Genomic DNA, 22,753 nt, shown 5'->3' with positions numbered 1-22,753 from the left:
GGGGTATGCCCAGTAGACGTGCTGCTTACTGGGTTTGCTTCCCCTGGTTTGTTCAGCCTGCTTTATAATAGAATCCAGGACCACCAGCTGACAGGCCCTCCTCCGTCAGTCACTTATTAAGAAAATGCCTTACAGGTGGATTTTATGGCGGCATTTTCTCAGTTGAAGTTCCCTTTCAGGTAACTCTAGCTTGTGTCAAAACTAGAGAGCACACACCTGCTTCTGCCTCCAGACTGCTGGCTTTACCGATGTGCATCAACTTTTTCCAAACTTTTCTATAAATCGTTGTTTTTACATATACCTTGTGTGTACTGTGTTGTTTATGTGTGCAACAGCATATTTGATTATGCCATGATAGCCAACTCAGGTCATCAGGCCTGAAACCAAGATTTTTACCTGCTGAGCTATGTTACCAGCCTTCTAAACTTCTTACAGTCCATGCTTGGAATGGTTTTAGAAGCCCCGGATGTAGTTCAGTGCTAGAGAGCTTGCCTAGCAAGTGTGTAGCCTTCTCTTCCCATTCAGCAAAACAAAGGAAAGCAGTGGTTTATGTAGTTACTTAAAAAGCAACACCCCCCCCCCCAACACACCAACCAAAGATATGAGTATTAAAACACACAGGACTGGCAAGATGGCACACTGGATAAAGGCGCTGCCACCATGCCTGATAACTCGAGTCCATCCAAGGGACCCACATGGTAGAACTGCCTCTCAACAAGTCGGCCTCTGATCTACACACACATTTTAAGTAACTATAATTAAAAAAAATAGAACTCACATTTTCCTGTCCTTACTATTTCTGAAGGCATCTTTGACCCAAGGGTTGGTTGGTTGGTTGGTTACTGGGGGTTTCTACGTGATGCCCAAGCTGGCCTCAAACTCCTAGGTTCAAGTAGTAAAGTGATCTTTGTTTTTTGCTTCTTTCTTTCTTTTTAGGGTGACGACATTAAACGATAAATACACTTCTCTAGGTCTATGTACCCGTAACGATTTTCAATAGTCCAGGAGGGCGGCAATGCAAGATTCTTCTACCAGCTTTCCAAGCGAGGACACTGAGGTTCAGAAAGACCAAGTGGTTACGTGTTGAGTAGTCGGGAAGAGCTCGCATCCCTGGTGTCCACGAACCGCTCAAACAAGCTCCACTAATGGTTGTTCCTGGTCACTCCGGATACTGATGCTCAGCGACTCCCAGCTTTCGGTAAGGTGGCACTTCCGCTGGCTCCTCCCTCCGCTACCAGTCACGAGTTGTCCCCAGGTCTCCGCCCCTTTGCCAGCTGATTGGGCAGTTCCCATTTTCTGATTGGCTGTTCTTTTTGTGGCTCACCAACCCAACCGGATATAGAAGCAGGCTTTCCGCTTCCACCTTCTCCCACCTCTCGCTCGTCCTCCGGTAGCAGCCGCCAGCACAGTGTCCGCTGCTGGGCGGGGTATCGGCGGATCGGTCGGTTGGTTTCAGCTTCGGTGTCGCTGCAGTTGACTTGGGCCGTCATGGCTGAGTTGGATCCATTCGGCGCTCCCGCCGGTGCGCCCGGTGGCCCCGCACTAGGGAACGGGGTGGCGGGCTCCGGCGAGGAAGACCCGGCCGCGGCCTTCTTGGCGCAGCAGGAGAGTGAGATTGCGGGCATCGAGAACGACGAGGCCTTCGCCATCCTGGACGGCGGCGCCCCCGGGCCGCAGCCACACGGCGAGCCGCCGGGGGGTCCGGGTGAGAGGGCGGCGGCGTTCGGGCGGGAGGACTTGCGGGCACACTCGGGTCGGTGCTCTTCCGCGGAACTCGGGCTTCTGGCTGAAGCTTTAAGCTCAAAGAGGAAGTGAGACCCTGTCTGGGTCATTGCACAGACCTCCGCTGCTGCAGGCTGCCGGCGTCCGAGTGCTGCTGGGCCGGGGCGGAGGGGAGCGCAGATGCAGTGACTGTCAGGATCCAGGCCCGTTCTGTCCAACTTTTCACCAAGCACTTGCTGTGCTGGAAGCCTGGTCTCAGAAGCTGCCGCATTGGCGCAGTTTGGCCAGACTTACAGACGTGTTTGAGTTCACTCGGAAATAATTGCTTACTAGGAAAAAGTAAGAATAATATAAACTTTGGGGCACACGTGCAAACAAAAATGTCAACGTAGTTCAGCAGTTAAGATATAGAATGTTGGATTGTGGAGAAGAAGAAAGGAGGATAAGGAGTTCATAGAAGATGGGCTGGCCGTGGAGAAAGAAACTGGCCCAGAAAGATAGGCGTTACATTACATACATTGCATACAATGTTGAGGCTAGGACTCCTGGCCCTTCTCTTTGAAAATGGCTTTGGAAGGAATTATTGCCTCAGGAAAAGCCAGGGATAGTCCGGACCAATGGGGGGGGGGGGGAAATGACTGTGGAGTGCAGTGTGGGCTTTTCCACAGAAAAGCTCAAGCAAAAGAGATGGGGAAGGATGACAGTTGGCCTTTCGGATGGCTTCCTTGTGTGATGCTTAGGATTGTGGTGTGGGAGAAAAGATTTCGTGGAAAAGACCCATTCAGTAGTAAAGGAAGTAGGAAATTGTTAGGGAAAAAAAAAGGAGAGACAATGACCTTCCATTTACCAGGAAGAAAAGCTTGGCATTGTGGAGCATGCACTTAGGTATTTGGGACATTGGTGCCAGAGGTTCACCACCAGCCTGAGTAGCATGGGGGGGGGGGGACCCTCTATCAAAAAAATGCAACTTAAAAAAATTAAATGGCAGTCTCTGGGCTAGTAGGAATATCTACCCTGTAAACTGTGCGACTATGAGGCTGGTAACTGATGAGAGCAAACAGCATCAAGACAGTGATGGTGCAGGCTTAGGCTTGGGTGCACCAGAGTAACGCTTTGTGTGTATTTGAGGCCAGAGATCACAAATGACCATTCTAAGCAAGCAGAATATTTTGGGACAGACTTGCTCCTACTTTGCAGCCTCTGGGTTTGCCTATTTGTTTAACAAAAACAAACAAACAAACAAACAAACAGCCCAGGACATTATGCTATCCCCTAGACAAATCATTCCCCAGCAGGATCTTGTATGGGAACCTGTTCTGTACTCCAGGGTTGCAGTTTCCCCGCAAGCTGCTTGGACAGAACTGGGCCGGAACCTAGAGCCGAGGTTGATTTTAAGCAGCAGAGGCTGTTTTCTTTGAGTGGTCTTTTGCATTTGCCTGAGAACTTCTAAACTTTGCTTTTTAGCCCTCTAGTGTCTTTACTTCATTTAATAGAAAACTGAATCCTAGATAGTTGTAACGTGGTTAAGAAAACAGCTGCGCCTTGACTCCCCTCTCAGACTGTACTGTTCTGTTGCAGATGTTTTAGCAGGGTGTGCTTGCATGGAAGGAAGGCAGGAATTGGGAGAAGTAGCACCCATGGAAAGTATATGATTCCATGGGCAGTGTCGAGTGTCACACTTGGATCACTTAACTGTCTGGTCTATAGTAGGTGCTCATGTGTTTGACAAATGAATAGGCAAAAAGAGCTGTGAACAGAGCACCCAGCTTTGGGGGGAGGCAGTTTAGGAAGACAAAACAGAGAGGCTAGAGCTAGCTGCACAGTAGTGCCTTTTTTTCAGCAAAGGGAAGGAAAGGGATGATTGCTGACTTAGTTCCTGGGAAAGACGTTTTTATGAACTAAGCACTTAATGACTCAATGCCAGATCCTGACAGTGTGTTGAGGGTGGTCATAGTGTCGTCTCAGCACTTCCTTTTGGGAGTAGAGAACTTCTGTACTCAACACAGTACTGGTTGGGATTTGGGCTATCCTCTGCTGCTTGAGGGTGAATTTAGGCAATTTATGTAATTACCATCACTGCCTAGCCTGTCTTCTCTGTTTAGGTACATAATATATACCACATGGTGTTTTAGAATTACATTAATTTGTAAATTAATTGTAATTAATTGTCTGTAAAGTGCTCACTGCTGTGTAGTAAGCAGTCAGTGAATTTTGACTACTATGTTCCTGGAAGTAGGAAGAGGCGTTACGTGGCTTGAGGCTTTGGGGTATACCAAGTAAACTGAACGTGTAGGTGGGAACTCTGCCTCATGTTCTTTCCAGAGGGACAAAGGGGAAAAAAGACATAAACTTGCCCCCTCGGTGGGGAAAATTCCCATGGGAGATGCACACAGATTGAAAAGAAAGCTGGGCCAAGCCACACGTTTAGGGATGGGAGGTAACCAAATGGGTGAGGGGCAGTAATGAAGAACAGGTGGTCAGGAAGGCGGTGGGAAAAGTCTAGATAGTGAAAAAAATCCCTCAGTGGTGGGGCCTGGAGGGGAGAATATAGAAGGTATTGATGGATTCCAGAGCATGTGGCCACAAGGCACTGTGTTTCTGACAAGCCAAGAGAGGTGAGTTAAGGGTTGTTTTCTGGAGGGAGATTAATTTTATTGGTAGAAATGGAAGAAAGGAATTAAGAGTGTTACACATGATATTTAAATGTGCTGTGCATCTGCTGCCCCCAAACACTTCCTTATACCTCCGGATCCTGCAGCATCCACCAGCTAGACTGAGGTGCTGCATGTTTCAGATGACAACTGTGTGCAAGTTAGTCTGTGTCCAAAGCTAGCAGACACTCATCAGTGCCTCAGCTCGGATGCAGCCCTAGTCGGCCTGCCTTCACTTGCTGACATAAACATAAGGTTAAAGTTGTTTTGCTCCGTGGAAACTTTACTCTGGCCCTTGGTTATTTTCTTCTTGTGGGGATGGGGTGGTGGTTTGAGACAGGGTCTGTCCCTGTAGCCTGGACTGTCCTGGAACTTGCTATATAAACAAGGCTGGCAGAACTCAAATCACCTGCTTCTGTTGCAGAAGTTCTGGGATTAAAGCATGTCTATTGTGCCTGATTTGGCCTTTGTTTTTCTTTCTGGACTTCCCTTTTTTGTTTTTTGTTTGGTTGTTTGGTTGGTTTTTTTGAGAGGGTTTCTCTGTGTAGCCCTGGCTGTACTGGAAATCACACTGAATGAAGATCAGGCTGTCCTAGAACTCACAGAGACCTGCCCATCTCTGCCTCCCAAGTCCTGGAATTAAAGGTGTGTCCCACTACAGCCTGCCTTCTTTCTGGACTTGTTAAGATGTCTGAGAACGTTTTCTTCTGGATCATTGGAGATAGTGTAGCTGTCTTAAATCAAGGGCCATAAATAGAATTCCTTTGTTTCTGTAGACTGTCCTTTGACTTGGGTCATTTGATTCATGTAAGAATGAGAAGAGGACTAGAGGGATGGCTCACTGGTTAACATCACTGGCTGCTCTTTCAAAGGAACTAGCTGCAGTTTCCTAGCTGTAACTCCAGTGTCTGGGGATCCGATTACCTCTTCTTGTCTTTGCAGGCATCGCATACACAGTAGCAACCTACATACAGGCAAAGCACCCATATGCATAAAATAAGTCTTTAAAATGTCAAAAGAATAATATGAAATCTAATAAAGCGCTCAGAGCATGTGCCAGAGGTCAGGATGAATCCTCAGACCAAAGGACAAGCTACAAGTACTTTAGGGGTATGGGGTAGCTCTGGTTTTACATAAAGAATAATGGCCAAAGTCTTCTTTTGGAAATGGCCCTAGGCTGAACTGTATTAATGTGTTGTAATATATTAACCATACTGTAGGACTGGTCAGGCTAGCCATTGGAGGCTCTGGGATTTAACACTATCTCACTCTTCAGCCTTACACAAAAACAAATTCCGGGTGAAATAGACATTTTTAAAGTACCAGAAGAAGGCCAGAGAGATGGCTCAGTGGATGAAAGGCCCCTTCTGTCAACCCTGATGGCCTAAATGAATCAAGCGTAATAAATTATTTTTAAGTACCAGAAGAAAAACACTATTGTGGGATAGCCTGTGCAGAAGCCACAGAGGAAGAGACGGTAACATTTGCAGGCAGATTACATTGTAGATCTCAGTACTAAATGTCATAAGCCAAATTAAAAGGGGGGGGGGGGGGGTTGGTAGAGTGCTTGTCTAGTATGCATGAAGCCCTGGGTTCAATTCCCAGTACCACATAAACTGACTTAGGATGGTGTAGGCCTGTATTCCCAGCACTTGGGAGGGGAGGCAGAATATTAGAAGTTTAAGGTCATTCTCACCAACATGATGTTTGAAGACAGCCTGGGCTATAGTGAAAGCCTGTGTCAATTAAACACACGCACACGCACAGGGAACGTAGGAGATGGCTCAAGCTGGTAAAGTGCTTCCTGCACAAGCTTGAGACCCTGAGTTCGATCCCAAGGCTGCTGTAAAATCTGGCTGCTGTGCTGGATGCCTGTCATCCCAGAGCCGGGAGGACACAGGAGGATCCCTGGTGCTTGCTGGTCAACCAGCAGACCATGTCTTAAAAAATAAGGTTGAAGTCAGTTGGGGGAAGATTTCCAACAAGAACCTCAGAGCTCCACATAACATATATAGGTACAAGAGAGAGGAGCCTGGGGAGGGAGGTGAGCAAAGTGGGAAAAGTACTTGCAGCAGAATAGGTTCATCAATAAAGAAAATGTAGACATCAGCAGACAGTAAACACAGGCAAATGAGTAAAGAAGAAAGTCAGATGTCAGCTGTATCGTTACCTCACAGGGAATAGGGACCTTCACAATAATACATACCCTGTGACCCAGCGATTCTACAAGGAATTTATCAAAGGAGTGGGTGACTACACCAGCCATACTTTTATCCACTGTTAGGAACCTTTGTTCCTAATAGAGCCTAATTGGTAGGCTGCGTGCTACCTACCTTTAGTTTCTGGTTGTATGGCTGGCGTGCACCTGGAATTTGCCCAGGCTGGCTTCACAACCCTTGATCTCCTACCTCAGCTTCTGAGTGCTGGCACTACAGTCTGTATGAGCACACATAGTTCATATCTACACCCCAGCCCCTGTGTGTGTGCGTGCAGGTCAGAAGAAAGCTTACAGGAGTCCTGTTCTTCTGCTGTTTGGGTCACAGGGATTGGACTCAGGACTCGGGGTGTCAGGCAAAATTTTTTTTTAAAGTATGTACATGAGTGTTTTGCCTGCATACATGTTTCTGCACCACTAGGGTCCCTGGTATCCATGGAGACCAGAAGGAGAGCATTGGATCTCTTGGAACGAGTTACAGATGGTTTAAGCTGCCCTGTGGGTGCTGGGAATCAAACCTGGGCCCTCAGAGGGCCTCCAGTGCTCTTCACCACTGAGCCATCTTTCCGGCTACCTTCCCTCACCAAAGTACTTTGCCTTTTGATCCCAGGGCCTCTCTGAGGCATGCACGCTAGGCAAGCTGTCTGCCATTGAGCTGTACCCTAGCCTGTCACTTCTTAAAGGCTATTCAGTAGCTCGTAGTTGCTACAGCACACAATACTGTATTCTACTGTATAATCCTTAATTCTTTGGCCTAGCATTTAAGCAGCCCTGATTGACAGTCTCAAATCTTATGTCTTGCAGATGCCGTGGATGGAGTGATGAATGGTGAATACTACCAGGTACAGAGTGCTCTTAACTATATTAAATGACAGTAAACTAGAGTCTTAACTGGGATTTGAACTGACTGACCTAAAGACACCCCAGTGCGGGTACACTGTCTGCCAGAGTGGACGTGGCATTGGTAGAAAGAGTTTTTTTGAGAAAAATAAAACTGAAACACTACTCATCATCCTCAATTTAAGCACTGCGTACCATATGCCGTGTCCAGCACTATAAAAGTCACTAGTCACACTGTAGTCCTGGCTGTCCTGGAATTCACTAGGAGACTAGGCTAGGTTACCTCACAGTTTCACTTGCCTCTGCCTCCTGAGAGCTGGGTTCCACCACTAAGCCTGGCAGTCACTAGAGCGTTAAGTAATTCTCCTTTTCTCTTTGTTAGAGTCTAATAAGGTTAAGCTGGTAATGACCCCCAGTTGGCCACATAGTGTAGTTCTCAAATCACTTCACAGCTGTGAGTTTTTGCCAACGTGTTATTAGCTCTCAAGTCTTTACCCACTGCAGAGAAGCCTCCCTGCCCTCTGACTCATAGTCACCCACAGTTTTTGATTCTTCCCTGATTTGACTGTAGTTGTTATACATTTTCTTTTTAATTCTTCACATTTACTGTTTGGTTAGATGGTATTCGGTGACTGATTCCTGCGTGGTAAAATGGCATTTGAAGTCGTAGGCTCTAGGCTTGGCTTTGCTGTGTGCTTAGCTCTGTTACTTTGAAGGTAGCACATGATCTCTCTGTCAGGTGAAGAGAGAAACTGACCACAGTGTCCTAGTATCTCCCTTACCCATCCAGCGTCAACTTTCCTATCACCCACCTGTGTCCCACTTTTTAACAGATAACACTAGTGTGCCTCCCTCCTGAGAGTGCAAGGACCCAGGTCAGTGACGCTGCAATGCAGGAATCTCTGGTGGCTTGTAGGGTTCTCCTGTTGCTTTAATCCTTGAACATTTTACACCGGCCAGCCTCGCTATGTGGCCTGACGCTCTACTCTTAGGAAGACCATTTCAGAAAGGATTGGGACACTGATAGAGTGTGTAATTGTTTTGTGTTAAGGAGAGCAATGGTCCAACAGACAGTTACGCAGCCATTTCAGAAGTGGATCGATTGCAATCAGAGCCTGAAAGTATCCGTAAGTGGAGAGAAGAGCAAACAGAGCGTCTGGAAGCCCTCGGTAAGGAACCCTGTTTTGCCTTCGGGTGTCTGTTTTCAGTAGAGTAGTTGATATGGACTGTACTCTTTACCCCTTTGAAGCAGGCATCGGCCATAGTGTTTCTGTTCGGTCCTGAGGAAGTTGTATTTTTCAGCCTAAAGGTCACAAGGCCACTGACAAGGAGATGCTTCCTCGGAGGCTATTGCATGAAGAACTCAGGAGTATAGGATATGCTTCATCACAGGCTGTCGCCTAAAGAACACAGGAGTATAGGGAGGCGTTTTCTCCAGGAAGAGCCCTGGATTTGAAGAAAAAGGCTCAGTTCAAGATTCCTCCTGTGTGGGCGCCTGGTTCCCATCTTTCATTCTGTCATCTGAGAGGAAATCAGTGTTATTGACCTAGAGCTGAGTGCTGTTTACAAGGTATATGGGAACTTGAGTATTGTTCATGTGAGCAACATTGACGATGGTTCACTTATCATTTGGAAGATGAATCTAATGTTAGACCATGTGTTAGTAACTTTCCATTGCTCGGAGAGTGGAGAGAATCAGCTTAAGGAAGAAGGTTTAATTTGGCTCACAGTGTCAGAAATGGGCTGCTGGCTCTATTACTGCTGGTCTGACAAGACAGAAACATCCTGGCAGAACAGAGAGAGGACATCTGTTCACCTCATGGCAGATAGGAAACAGAGAACGCGGGAGGCTAAGGACGCCCTACATCTTCAGAGGGACTCTCCACAGCCACTACTTCACCTAGGCTTGTCCTTCCCCTGTTATAAGCGTCTCCCTGTGGTCCATTCCATTGGGAATCAGTCATGGGTCAACCCATCAGTTAGGTTGGATCTCTTAGAGTCCAGTCACTTCCAACAAATAGCACCATGAGTCTTTTTTTTTTTTTTTAAGGTTCATAATTGAATTTATGTGTATGACTGTTTTAGCAGCATGCATGTCTGTACATGTGTCTGGTACCTGCAGAGGTCAGAAGAGGGTGTTGGGTCCCCTGCACTGGAGTTAGGGATGACTGTGACCTATTACGTGGATGCTGGTCTTCTGCAAATCAGCATGTGCTCTAAATTCCTAAGTCTTCTCTCAGGCTCCCTACCTGAGTCTTTTTAGGGGCCCCTGTCATATCCACATCATAACAGGAAACGTGGACTTTTTCCCTTAGCCTTACTGTTCCTGTAAGGTAAGGGGTCTTTTTGTATTTTAAAAAATTATTTATTTTTATTTTCTGTGCATTGGTGGTTTTGACTGCATGTATGTCTCTCTGTGGGTGTTGGATGCCATGGAACAGGAGTTACAGACAGTTGTGGGCTATGTGGGTGTTGGGAATTGAACCCAGGTCCTCTGGGAGAGCAGCCAGTGCCCTCAGCTGCTGAGCCATCTCTCCAGCCCCCTTTTGTATTTTTATGAGTAAAGGTATTGAAGATTATAAGAAGGTTATTTGAAGCACACAGCTAAGAAGTGGTAAAAACAAATTTGAGTCTGTCTTGCTCTGCTTCAGGGTCCACATTCATCCCCGCTAGCCACATTGCTTTCTAAATGCATTCTGTGTACATGGCCGCCTAGCCGGGCAGGCCAGGCCAGGCCCGACTTTGGCATCAGTTTCTTGTAGAATTTAGTGTCACCTATTCCTTCAAGATGAGGGAAGCCAGGTGGTATGAAGTGCTGTGACAGTGTAAGAAGGTGACCAATAGCGTCGCTTTGTAGTCCTGGTTGTCCTGACGTTCACTGTGTAGACCAGGTTAGCCTAGATATAACTCAGAGTTCCTGCCTGCCTCAGCCTACTGAGTGCTGAGATTAAAGGCATGCATTATCATGCCCAGCTCTTAATGACTTTTAGTTAGAGTATGTATCTGTATGAGTGTACTTCATTTATTTTAAGATTTGTTTAGTATATTTTGTGTGCCTGAGTGTTTGCTTACACACACACACACACACACACACACACACACCAGTGTTGCCTGCTGGGACATCTCTTCAGGCCTACATGTATGGTTTATAGAGAGAAGTGCGCATGCTCCTTCTGTTTTGGCTGATCAGCTCTAAATACAGGCATCACTTCTGTAGAAATCGTGAAGTCTTATGTGCCTACACCAGGATTCTCCCAGACATTGACCTGATAAAGCATAACTCCTTGTGTTTCAGATGGGGTAACTGACTCCTAGAAATAGGAAAGACCTTGTCCAAATAACCAGTCAGTGCCAGATCTTTTATCCCTATTTCAAAGCTTTCAAAACAGAGTGACCCTGAATAGCAGTAACTAAATGTCTTTTTCTGGGTGGAGGTACTTGGTATCTATACCTTTGGCCAGTTTGGATGTGGTAATACACAGTGCCGTAGCCCCTGACCATATGGGGTTATTCAAGTACTTGTAACTGAATTCAGAAGCTCAGTTTGAAACTTTGTTCATTTTTAGTAAGCCTATATTCCAGCAGCCATGTGTGGCTGGAAGCTGTTATATTGGAGAGTGAGTGTAGTTTAGGGAGTTGAAAACAGAATGGCAGGTCTTAGCAGCTGTAGTTTTTCTGCTTGCTTTTTGTTTGTCTTTAGTGAACGCTTGGAGGCAGTTTGTCTTCTCAGAAAGAATACATTTTGGTGGTAGGAAGTTTGTTTGTTTCCTTCCTTCCTTCCTTCCTTCCTTCCTTCCTTCCTTCCTTTTTAATTATCAAGTTTGTCTTTTGAACAATTTTTTGAAGAATTTTCTTAACTAAGAAGCCTTTACCCAGGTCCACCACAGAGTCTCATAGTGTAGTCCTATTTGACCTGTAATTTGTTGTATATACCAAACTGACTTTAAACGAAGGAGCCTCCTGAGCACTGAGCTTACAGGTATGCATCCCCAGTCCCAACTCAAGATGGCTACTTTAGGGAAAGTCGAACATCTGGTCTTGTATTGCAGTCAGATTGTTGGCAGTTAGAGGTTTCTGCAGCTTCACCCTTTTTCCTGCAAGAACTGAGAAAGCACAGGTGTTAAAGTAGAGTCGGTGGCCGTGGTCTCGGATGGCATTCCGGTGGCCGTGGTCTCAGATGGCTCCTGTGAGGAGCGGTGCGGTGGCTGGGGAAGAAGGTTCCTGTCGGTGTGCCTTGCTCTTAGAGCCGCCCTTCTGCTGCAGCTCATGCTTTTAGATCTGTGTCCCATCAGGCTGAACAGTAAGGATTCTGAATTACTTCTAGTAAAACATCCCAAATCAGTGAAAGCCGGAAGACAAACATCCTGGCTGTTACACTAAATACACTGTTACAGATGATCACCCATTTTACTTCAGTTAGACTAATCTATTTTAGAAAAATGTCCACATTTTAATCCTAACATTTAATGAAAAATACATATGCTGGCTATGGTGACACCTGCCCCTAATCCTAGTAATTGAGAAACAGACAAGTTTGAGGCCAGTCTGAGCTGTACAGCAAGTCCATTTTGGGCCACATAATGAAACCCTGAAAAAAGAAGGACTTTTTTTTTTTTTTTTTTTTTTTTTTTTTTTTAAAGACATAGTCTCTGTATTATGTATTTGTTTGTCTAGCCATCCTGGAATTTGATACTTAGATCAGACTGGCCTCTAATTTACAGAGAACCGTCTGCCTCTGCCTCCCAGGTGCTGTCATGCCTAGCCCTAACAAAAATAATTTTAATGATTGTTAGAATACATAGAATATAGTCCAATCAAAAAGCACTTTGAATTTCAAGTTCCACTGTGGGCTGAGGATTGGACTCGGTTCATCAGGCTTTACGGCAGATGCTTCACCCCAAGCTGGTTTACCAGCCACAAAAGGGCTGCGAGTGGGGGTAGCTCCACTTTGGATTTAGGTTTGGTAGTAGGGTTTATTTCATTGAAGCTCACATGGCCTCCTCAACTTGGAGAGTCTGATGGCAGTACAGTTTATTCCCTGTCCTATGTGTGCCGTGGACAGGACCGTCAGAAGCTCTCTGCCAATATGTCAGGGGCTTTAATGGAAACTCTAAGTAGACGGGTCTCGTGTAAGTGCCAGGCCGTCTCTGGTGAGGTAAACAACGAAGAGGAGAGTGCAGTAGCAGGACACCTGGAGGTGACTGGCCCAGGTTGTTACGTGTCTTGGAAGGGCAGATGCCCGGGAGCCCTCTGGCGTCTTCAGACCGTTCTCTACTTGATGCCGCCCTGCCTTCACTCTCCTTCTCCAAGATGCTAATTATAGATTGGGCTCTTGGAGAACTCTCTAGATTACTGGTAGCTTTGATGGTTATATAATCATGTGATTATTTCCAGGCTTGCCTGCAAGTCAGGTGTGAGCTTGAGAGCCGACAAGGTCTTTGCTCTCCCCTTATCCATGGCAAGTTTACTCATTTTTTTTTAGTTTTTTTTTTCCTCCCTCACTGCTGAAAATGAACCTAAAGTTTATCCTCTTGGGAGTATTGTAAAGATTGAGATACATGTAAAGCACGTGCCAAAGAGGATGCCCCCAAGAACATGTTTGACTATTAGAGTGACTCACATGTGTCACTACTTCCTGCTTCCCTGCCTTTATGACAGGTGGTCTTCAGTTAAACATTGTGAAAAACTACATTTAGTATAAAACTTCACATTGGAGTTGGAAAGATGGCTTGGAGGTTAAGAGCACGTGCTGCTCTTGCAGAGGACCCCGGTTTAGTTCCCAGCACCCACACGGCAGCTCACAACTGTCTGTAACTCCATCTCACAAGGTCTCATGCTTCTGGACTCTGGGCACCTGCATATGTGCCTGATTGTGTGTGAGCATACACACACATACACACACACACACACACACACACACACACCCCAAAATAAAAAGCTTCCAAAGGAGAAAATGTTTTGAGAATCCAGGCTAGCAAACCTACATATGTGAATTTTCTGAACCTACTGTCTTGAGCCTTTCGGTGATTGTTAAACAGTGAGTGATCCTGGGTCCTTGGCCCCTGCAGCTCCCTCCATGCCTCTTTTCTTTCTGTTAGCTCTGTTACAAACTGACTGCTGTCCAAGCTGGAATAGGTATTCTGTGGTCTGATTTGTGAGTCGTTTTTACCTCTGCTAATTTTACTGTTAGCTTCCTGCCTCGTACAAGTGTTTCCACCATATTTATATTTAGGGGAGGAGTAACTTTGTGTTGTATAAAAATATGAGTGGTTACATTAGGGGTGTGAACTATGTACATTTCTAGAAGAGTTAGAAGAATCTGTTCAGTTAGTTGAGAGTGCTTTCCCAGCATGCACACAGTCCTGAAGTCCCCAGCACGATTCAAAACTGGGCATAGTCATGTTTCTGTAGACTAGCATTCAGAGGGGGAAGCGGGAGGCAGAAGTTCAAGATTTTCACCAGTGTCATAGGTTTAGGGTCATCTTGGGCTACATGAAAGACTGGCTCAAATAAAAGAAAAAAATTGTATGTATGCCTGTGCACCGTATGTTTAAAGTACCTATAGAGGTCAGAAGAGGATCCCCTGGAACTGGAGTTAAGGGTGGTTGTAAGCTACCATGGGATGTGGGTGCTGGCAATAGAACCCTGGTCCTCTGAAAGAGTAGCCAATGCTCTCAACTGATGAGCCACCTCCCATCATTTTTTCCCAACATACATATGCCCAGACATTCCTATACCTCCTACCTTTAGTAGGACCAAAATGATACATGTGGAAATGAACTGACTTTCGCTTTCCCTCAGTTGTATTCTTTTCTCTCTTCTACAAGATGCCAATTCTCGGAAGCAAGAAGCGGAGTGGAAAGAGAAGGCGATAAAGGAGCTGGAGGAGTGGTACGCGAGGCAGGACGAGCAGCTGCAGAAGACAAAGGCAAACAACAGGTGGGCCCTTTCTCTGCGCTGAGTCAGGCCCAGTCTAGAACCCAGTCTAGGGTCCTGGCTGTGCCTGCCTTCTTAGAAAGGTCTTGAAGATCTGGAAGAAACTGGTAGAAACAGAAGCAGCAAGTCTCCTGGGTCTTGTGAACAAAATTCAACTTGGATTGAGTTTGGCTCTTGAACTGGGTCTGGTTTCATGAGCTATAATGGCGTGATTGGGGAAAGTTAGGCCCTGGAGAGCCCTGAGATGAAAGGTCAGTTGCAGAGTCTCGTTATGTTGGAGACAATTACAGACTAACTTACACAGATCTCCTAAATGTAGCCTTGTTCTCCTAAAGAGGTTTTCTGAAGTCCTTAGCATGAATGTGCTCTGTAATTAGGTAGCTCAGGATGTTCCAACATGGACTACAGGATTAAGGCTTCACTGACTACTATCTGTGCTTAAGAAGCTTTGGTTTCATTCATATATATATATATATATATGAGAGAGAGAGAGAGAGAAGCTGTGATGTGCACGCATTTCCTAGGAGCCCTTACTTCTTGGAAGCAGCCTAGGGAAATTCTCAGAGCATAGCTTCCTGCCACCAGGCATATTAGCTTTCTGCTGGATTCAGAGCCACCTTTTACCAAGTAGGAGGCATGCCCCACTCATTTCATTGTTAAAACAAACAAAAGCAAAGCCCAAAGCAGACTAGGCCTTTGTTTACTCTCTATGGGCTAGGTTGACATTTTTGGGGCAGCTCTTAGATGGAAATCTGTCAGAAAATGTAGCTGACTCCTTCACCAGCCAGCCAGTGCCATTGTGAAGCAACTGTGACAGGATAAGTTGACAGTTCTTTAAAACTGCCTGTGTTCCTTGATCATCTTTGGCATCCTTTGATGCCAAGCCCAGGGCTCTCAACCTGGTTGTTTCTCTGAGGGATATACTCTTAAGACAGTGCCTTTCAGGTTCCATTTGAGTAAGACTGTATTCAGGTATGAAGTGTGGAATGCCAGGCTCCTTTGCTCTTTCCACCTCAAGAAGACTCCCCTCCAGGGTCAAGTGTGGCTCTGCAGTAAAGGAAGATGCTGCAGTGTGGTGGTACTCTCCAGCAAAGGTGCCTAGGCACCCGCTCTACTCTGAAGGCCCTAGGTCAAGTCCCCTAACTCTTCCTGCATCAGGTCCTCATGGCTTCAGCAACTTGACAAATAGATTTTCAAACTTAACAATGTAGATATTGGGAACAGGCTTTCTGTGGCAGAGGTTTTAGGAACACCCCATGTCTATTGTAGGAACTTAACTTTAGAGGGTGAGGTTCTGAGCATGTAGTCAGATTGTAGGACTTTAGTCTCCTTGGAATTGTAGAATGCTGAGTTGCCTGATCCTCCCTAGTTTCAGAGAGAAGAGATTTCTTATGGAGTGTTGACATCACTGTTAGAAACCAGCTTATCTGTCTTGTAAAACCTACTCATAGGCTCGAGTCTGAGTGCATAAAGTTAGGGTATGCTAGCCACCATCCCCCCATCCTAGGACACAAGAGACTTTTTTTATTCTTTATTCCTGTAGTTTTGGTTTTTTATGTTTTTTGTTTTTGTTTTTATTTTGAGACAGTCTTTCTGTGTAGTCCTGGGGCTGGTGTCAAACTCGGAGAGATCCTCCTGCCTCTGCCTCCCGAGCGCTGGGATAAAATGCCTGTGCTACCACTGCCCGGCTTCCAGTGATTTCTTCAGAGGACGGTGGTTAGGAGGACTTATAAACCATTTGAGGGGCTAGGAGTGACGCTCTGTGATGCAGGGCCTTGTGTTAAATCCTGAAAACCACACTACTATAATGGGATGCTCTGACGGCTGAGGCAGAAAGGAGGCTAGCCTGGGACATACAGACTGATTTTTAAACAAAATACCTCACCAAGACATTGGGATCACATCCAGGCCAGGTACTCCTGTGGGGTATAGAAGAGTCAGCAGAAAAAGGTGGGGTGGGGAGGGTTGATTCCCATGTGGCCATTACTGTGTTGTCAGTGTCAAGCTGTATCTTTTGTCCTAAGTTAGGGCCTACCTGTCTACCTGTCGAGAATGAATCATTGAGTAGTGGTCTGTGAGAAAGAATTCCCTCTTCAGAGACTCAGCACAGTGGACATCTGCAGTTCATCTGTGGGGACAGATCTAGAATATCTCCTTCCCAAGCAGGAAGAGAAACTTTCCCCTTGTTAGTCTGTGTTAGGACTTTCAGCTCGAACCAAAGCCTAAAACCATCTGAGGAATTAGAGCATTATTCTTAGCAGTGGTAGACTTTTTCCACGCCCACTGTGGATCTATTTATAGAGTGAAGTTCTGAATTGTTATTTTAGGCCTTTGGTCAGGCATTCCTCTCCCCCTTTCTCAGGCTTCCCTGAGACCCCTGACAGTTGCTGATTCCAGGTCTGCCTTATCCTGGGAGAAGAGCAGACAGGTAGGGTGCCTGGGCTTGTGTGTATGATTTTGTCCTTCAGAGGCCCTGCAGAGCAGGGCAGCATGGATGGATTAGGCTGAGCCCTCTGTAAACTAAGGGATTAGGATGCAGAGCTGCCTGCCCTGTCTGCTTCCCACCCGCTTGACTCACCAGCAGCTGTTTCCCTGCCAAGTCCCGAGTTACAACCAGGCTGCTCCTTTTGCTTTCTTTAAATTTCCAGATATCCTCTGGGTAGGGAATCAGGAAAGAATGAAGGGTATGTGTGCATTTTAAAAGTAAACTACAACCGCCGGAGGTGTAGCTCAGTTAGTGGTGATTGCATAGCATGGGCAAGGTCCTGGGCTTGATCCGCAGCGCACCTGGAGTGGATACTCATTCATACCTCATACCTGGAGTGGATACAGCATTCCTAAGATTGGCGGATGAGAGGCAGAACTAGAACTTCAACGTCATCCTCAGTTACCTGTCAAGTTTAAGGCCAGCTTGGGCTACATGAGACCCTGTATCAAAATGAAATAAATACAAACTAGAATATGTCACTAGAATTTGCTTTCAGATAAGTGTGTGTAAATTGATGAGTGAGCGATCATGACTTTAAAAGTGACCCTTCCAGCCAGTCACTGCCTCACTTTGGGAGGCCAGGGCTACAAAGTGAGAGTCTGTCTCAAAAAAACAAAAATTTCCTGCTTTTTATCCTAAAACAATGTGACAGAGGACAAACTGAGACTTAGCGAGGTTATCCAGTGTACTCAATGTGACAGAGGACAAGCTGAGACTTAGCGAGGTTATTCAGTGTACTTTCTTGACGCACTGAGCCCTGGCTAGTTAAATCCTGTTGTTTGATACACTCCACATTCCCACCCCCCAGTATATAAAGAGTTGCTAGGTCAGGGTTTTAAGATACACTTTGTCAAAAGCCCAGACTGGCATAGAAGTGTTTAGAAACTGTCCTGGCTTCCTGAGCAGACACAAAACCCCAGGGCCAGAGCCCAAGCTAACTTCCATTTCCCAGACCACTTACCCTCCGGCCTCTTTTATGTCTAAGACTGACATTGTACAACAGCTACAGGTTTTTCATTCCACCAAGTGAGTATGGGAAAGCAGTGATTGGGCCCACGATGTGGGATTCAATCCTTGGGACTGTCACATCTGTTGGCTGGCAGTGATCACACCTAGTGATAATTCCTGAGGCTGGCAGAGAGGCAGCATGGTGTCCTGCACTGGCAAATGTTAATTTATAGTGAATAAAACGTGTACTGTGAGCCACGCTGCCACTAGCTGACCAAGCCTTCACCACTGAGCCTCGGTCAGCTTACCTGGGAGGAGGGTGAGAACACCGTCAGTGTCGGTGGTAACGGTTGTGGTGTGTGGAATGGCACGTAGCCCATAACAAAGTGCTTACTAAAGGTTGTTGCCTATAAGGCCCAAAGCTGAAGCTGCAGTGCTCTCCTGTGGAGAGCCCATGAAGGCCAGCTTCCAAGATGCCTTAGTCCACTGGAGTGCCCACCGCTGGAAGCCCCCTGGGGTCAGATGGAGCCCTGGGAGCAGCTCCCAGGTGCTGTCACACCTCTACTGTGGATTTTAGATGTTTCTGCTTCTCAATGTTTTCTCTTTTTCCCTGCCTGCTTGCCTGCCTTTGGACTTCTTGCTGTCTAGGGTGGCAGACGAAGCTTTCTACAAACAACCCTTCGCTGACGTGATTGGTTATGTGTATGTTGCAAAACTAATTCCTTTTCTTGTTTTGATTCTTTCTTTCTGTTTAGAGTTAATGCTCCTTTTTGTCACAAGTTGCTTTGCTTTTTTAAAATATTTCACATTGGCTCTGTGGGGCTGCTTGACAGTTGATAAGCTAGATATGACCATTGCTAATCTTGTTGAACTATCAATCCTGGTGTCCATTTTCATTCTTGAGGTCCTGGAGGGAGGAGGCAAGCTTTCATGCTCTCTCTGGCAAGGGTTTGTTGTGGGCTTAGATGGGTCTGCCCACTTGCTGGTGCTGCCAGCTTGTAGGCCCTGCTGTCTGCCTGTCTGCCTAAGATGGGAAGGAGTCTCCCCTGTAGAGCTGGTGAGGACCTAAGATGTTAGGGGGCCATGGTCAGCAGCACCAACTTACCAGAGTCAGAGCTGGGGGGCAGGGGGGCTCTGCCTTGCCAATTCTTGATCCTTAAAGAATGCGAAGTGTCACTTACTCAGGCAGCATGGGTATCTGTCACTGTTTCTCCCTGGTCTCAGATATCAGAAATTGCTATTTTAGTGGCCAGCTTCTGGTGCCCTGTTCCCTGTCCCCAGCACAGAGTTCCCCAGCTGTGAAGTCAAGATAGTCAAAACTGTCCAGTAAACGACTTCAGTTTTCTCCCCCAGAAAACTCTTTTCTAGAAAAGCTTTTTTGTTTTTAATAAAGACCCTTGTTAATGGGAACAGTATTGCTGAGGACTTGGAAATAGCCCTGTTTTCCTTTATCATGGAACTAGGAGGAACCAATAACAACTTGGGGAAGGTGGTAGACACAGTCTCTTGGGGCCCATGATCCTGAGATGGCCACCTCATTAGACGGCAGAACTGGGTTTCCTGGGCCCCCGGGTGAGTTTGCAATGAGACGTGTGAAATGCTGGACTTACAGGTGGTGTTCGCTTTGACTTTTACACATTCTCTGGAGTAGAAATGGAGACTGGAAAAGTTGAGTCTGGGTTTGCTGGACAGCAGGGTGGCCCGGCAAAGGCAGCTGCACGCTCCCAGGCCTAGAAAGAACGGCAAGGGCATGTCTAGCTTACTGACCATCTGCATTGAGCCATTCTCATTTTCTATATCTGACCTAAAGTTTCTCCTTGTTTCTTTTCTTCTCTTCACCTTTAAGCACAAACATAAACCATCCTTGCTACAGCCTAGAACAGTTAAGTAAACCTTTCTCACTGCCCCTAACTGTGTGTGCCATGAAGTCGCAGTGTTGTAGTGGCTCTGGGCTTCAGCAGTGTTTGCCACGGCCATCCCTGTGATAGTGCCACCCTCTGTCCCCACAGACCGGTCATCTCCATTGCTTTTGCTTTGCCCGTGATGCTTGTTGGAGTAGCTGAAGTCCATCGTGTCTCCCACTTCTCCCACCGTGCCTTTGAGCTGTCGCTCCAGCCAGTTCCCACTGGGGGTGGGCTGATCCTCATGTGAAAGAATTCTGGGAGTGGCATCCTGCCAAAAAGCAGCTCACGTTGCCTCTCCTTTCAGGGTCTTTCCTGAGTGGCACCAGACACCTGGCTGGAGAGAAAATGACAGACTGTTGGCTGAACTGGTGAATGTCCTAACAGCGCCGTCCAGAATGGCTTTAGTCTCTAGTGCCTGCTAGCATGGGAGCTTGGTCTTGAATGCCTTTTGCTCTGCCCTGTTTCTCTCCAGCCTTAGGAGTACGTTTGAGCATACTATGCAGTGCCCAAGGGCTTTTTAGAAGTCTTAATTTCCTTGAACCTCAGTATAGCCCAGCACAAGCTACTCTGCAAGCCCTTGATCAGCCTGCTGCTTTGTTCTTGTTTAGAAAAGCAGTATGTAGTTGGCCAAGGACTTGCTTTTTCATGCTCTGATGAGCAAAGCCAGCCGTAGAGACAGACCGAGCCCTGAACCAAACCTGTACTCCGCCATTTCACAGCAGCCTGGGTACCTGTATCTAGGAGAGCTGGCCACATGTCTGCCCTTGTTTCTGACCTGAGCTAAGGGCTGATACTCTCTGGAAAACCAAAATGCCACTGAGTCAAAAGTCACTTACTCTGTAACAAGTTTAAATATAGCAAGGCAGCCACCAGATTGCTCAAAGGGTTTTTTACATTAAACCAACATATTTTGTTATTGCTTCCAGGGCAGCAGAAGAAGCCTTTGTAAACGACATTGACGAGTCATCCCCAGGCACTGAGTGGGAGCGGGTGGCCCGCCTGTGTGACTTTAACCCCAAGTCCAGCAAACAGGCCAAAGATGTCTCTCGCATGCGCTCAGTCCTCATCTCCCTGAAGCAGGCCCCCCTGGTGCATTGAAGAGCTACCCTGTGGAAACACTACGTCTACAGTATCTTAATCCTACTCAGTGAAGCTGTTCACGTAATTGGATTAATTATGTTGAGTTCTTTTGGACCAAACCTTTTGTCTTTAGAGTTGATCATTGTTTGTGATTGCATGTTTCCTTCAACTGTGTTCTCCCTGGCATTCAGAGAAGAGAGAGGAAGAGGAAGGGAGGGAAGCTCCCAACAGTAGCCTCAACCTGTGCTTTTGTGCATTATTCTGAGAATAAATTTCTGTTTCAAACAATATAAATATGAAGTATCTTTAATTGATATGAGAGTGGTCCTGCAGCTTGGGGCAGGCTAAAAGGGGTGAGTGATTCTGTTCTTTCTGGGGCTGAGAAGGCACAGCCATTGAGTATCTACCCTGTTTGAACTATAGTAACTCCATACTTCTGGTGTTTGAGGGGTGGGATACTAGAGAGTGAGCCTAGGGTGTGCTAGGAAAGCATTGCTGTCGGTCCATCAGCTGCCCTCTACGTTCTGAAATAGGGGTCCAATTTAAGAACCAGTTTAAAGGCCTCTCCATAAAGCCTTACCCCTCTCCCCTGAGCTCCCATGGTCTTAGAACATGGCCTTTGGTTTTGGTATTGCCCATTGTCTGCGGTTTTCTTGGATATGTGACAGTTTATTTATTTATTTATTTATTTTTTTATTATATATGAGTACACTGTAGCTATCTTCAGACACACCCGAAGAGGGCATCAGACCTCATTACAGATGGTTGTGAGCCACCATGTGGTTGCTGGGATTTGAACTCAGGACCTCTGGAAGTACAGTCAGTGCTCTTAACCACTGAGCCAGCTCTCCAGTCCGATATGTGACAGTTTTAATTTTTGTTATCCAGATGAAGTAAACTAGATGGCTGTGAGTTCCAAGGCTAGATCATAAAGGGCAGCGCAGCTGATGTGTAACCCTGGGCCGCTCTATACGAGAAGCTCTTCTGCTGTGAAGCCACCGTGTGTCAAGGAAACACAAGCTCACCCAGAGACCACCTGAGAGGCCTTCATGTCAGCTCTAGCAAGTGTACAACGCTGGGAGCACAGGCTCTCCCGACTTGTGACTCAATCATGGATGGAGTTACTGGTGCTTAGAATCCTTGCTCTTTTGTTGCACAGCATTTACAGTTCTTAGCCACATGTAGCTTCATAAGGTGACAGACAGGATGCGGAAGAGGCTGGCCATGATGGCCCATGCCTTTCATCCCAGGGCTGGTGAAGCAGAGGCAAGTAAGTCTCTTGAGTTTGAGGCCAGCCTGGTGTACAGAGTGAGTTCCAAGCCCACTAAGGCTGCACAGTGAGACTCTGACTTTAAAGAAGAGGAAGTAGTAATTGGTTCAGGGGTGCTCAACATTCAGTTTTGAGCTTCCTTCTTGGGGCTACCTTTTCTCTATGTCAGACACTAAATGCTGGTTTGATGATGGTCTCTATTAGCAGCTCCTGTTCCCTTAGTTAAGAGAGCAGTAGTACTTCGTAACAAGTTACTATGTAATGATAAAGGGTAAGCAAGGCCACATATACAGAGCTCTGTTGGGAAAAGAAACGATTTTAGCTGAGGTGAGGGTAAGCATACTGTTAAAGGTGTTAAGACTTGGACAAGGAAATGTATTTTTTTCTTTTAAATTCTGTTCAGAATCGCAATAAAATATTTATTTAAATTGAGACATAGTTTAACCACATATTTTTGTCAGAATATATTACACTTTCTACAAATTCGATTAAAACAGATTTGGCTTTCAATTTGGTATCCTTTCAAATATATGGCTCACAGCTTGGTAGTGGTTGTTTGGTGTGCAGTAATTACACGGTTACCCACTAGTGACTGATAAGACCCCTTAGTGTGCATCCTCTGCCCCAGACATAGCTGCCTGGACAATAACCAGGCCCAGGCGATGATTGACGGCAGCAGTTGTCAACTTGTGATTCATG

At 46.3% G+C, this 22,753-nt stretch overlaps 2 protein-coding genes across 7 annotated transcripts in view; one reads left to right on the top strand and one right to left on the bottom strand.

Moving 5' to 3' along the window:
- The first annotated feature begins 1,339 nt into the window (after positions 1 to 1,339).
- Clta (clathrin light chain A) lies at positions 1,340 to 21,078 on the top strand. 6 transcript variants are annotated; one of them, XM_034502391.2, is made up of 8 exons: positions 1,344 to 1,705; positions 7,393 to 7,430; positions 8,480 to 8,597; positions 14,256 to 14,367; positions 18,449 to 18,502; positions 19,647 to 19,682; positions 20,009 to 20,072; positions 20,631 to 20,805. In XM_034502391.2, exons 1-8 carry the CDS (start codon positions 1,489 to 1,491, stop codon positions 20,661 to 20,663), a joined length of 672 nt encoding a protein of 223 aa, XP_034358282.1. In that variant the 5' UTR covers positions 1,344 to 1,488; the 3' UTR covers positions 20,664 to 20,805. The 6 variants fall into 6 exon arrangements, with proteins under 6 accessions (XP_034358280.1, XP_034358282.1, XP_034358279.1 ...); XM_034502388.1 differs by lacking the exon at positions 20,009 to 20,072 and having other exon boundaries at positions 1,345 to 1,705; positions 20,631 to 21,078; XM_034502393.2 differs by lacking the exon at positions 18,449 to 18,502 and having other exon boundaries at positions 1,345 to 1,705.
- Positions 19,694 to 22,753, bottom strand: part of Gne (glucosamine (UDP-N-acetyl)-2-epimerase/N-acetylmannosamine kinase) — a 45,756-nt gene continuing 42,696 nt past the window's right edge. The window contains exon 12 of the mRNA XM_076935067.1: positions 19,694 to 20,038. Coding sequence (XP_076791182.1) covers positions 19,944 to 20,038 — 95 coding nt within the window. The 3' untranslated portion in view covers positions 19,694 to 19,943. The remainder of the gene's footprint in view (positions 20,039 to 22,753) is intronic.

Source organism: Arvicanthis niloticus, chromosome 5 (genome assembly GCF_011762505.2).
Source record: "Arvicanthis niloticus isolate mArvNil1 chromosome 5, mArvNil1.pat.X, whole genome shotgun sequence".
Lineage (NCBI taxonomy): Eukaryota > Metazoa > Chordata > Mammalia > Rodentia > Muridae > Arvicanthis > Arvicanthis niloticus.
The sequence above is the reverse complement of the archived record's forward strand: the minus strand, read 5'-3'. Positions and strand labels throughout refer to the sequence as shown.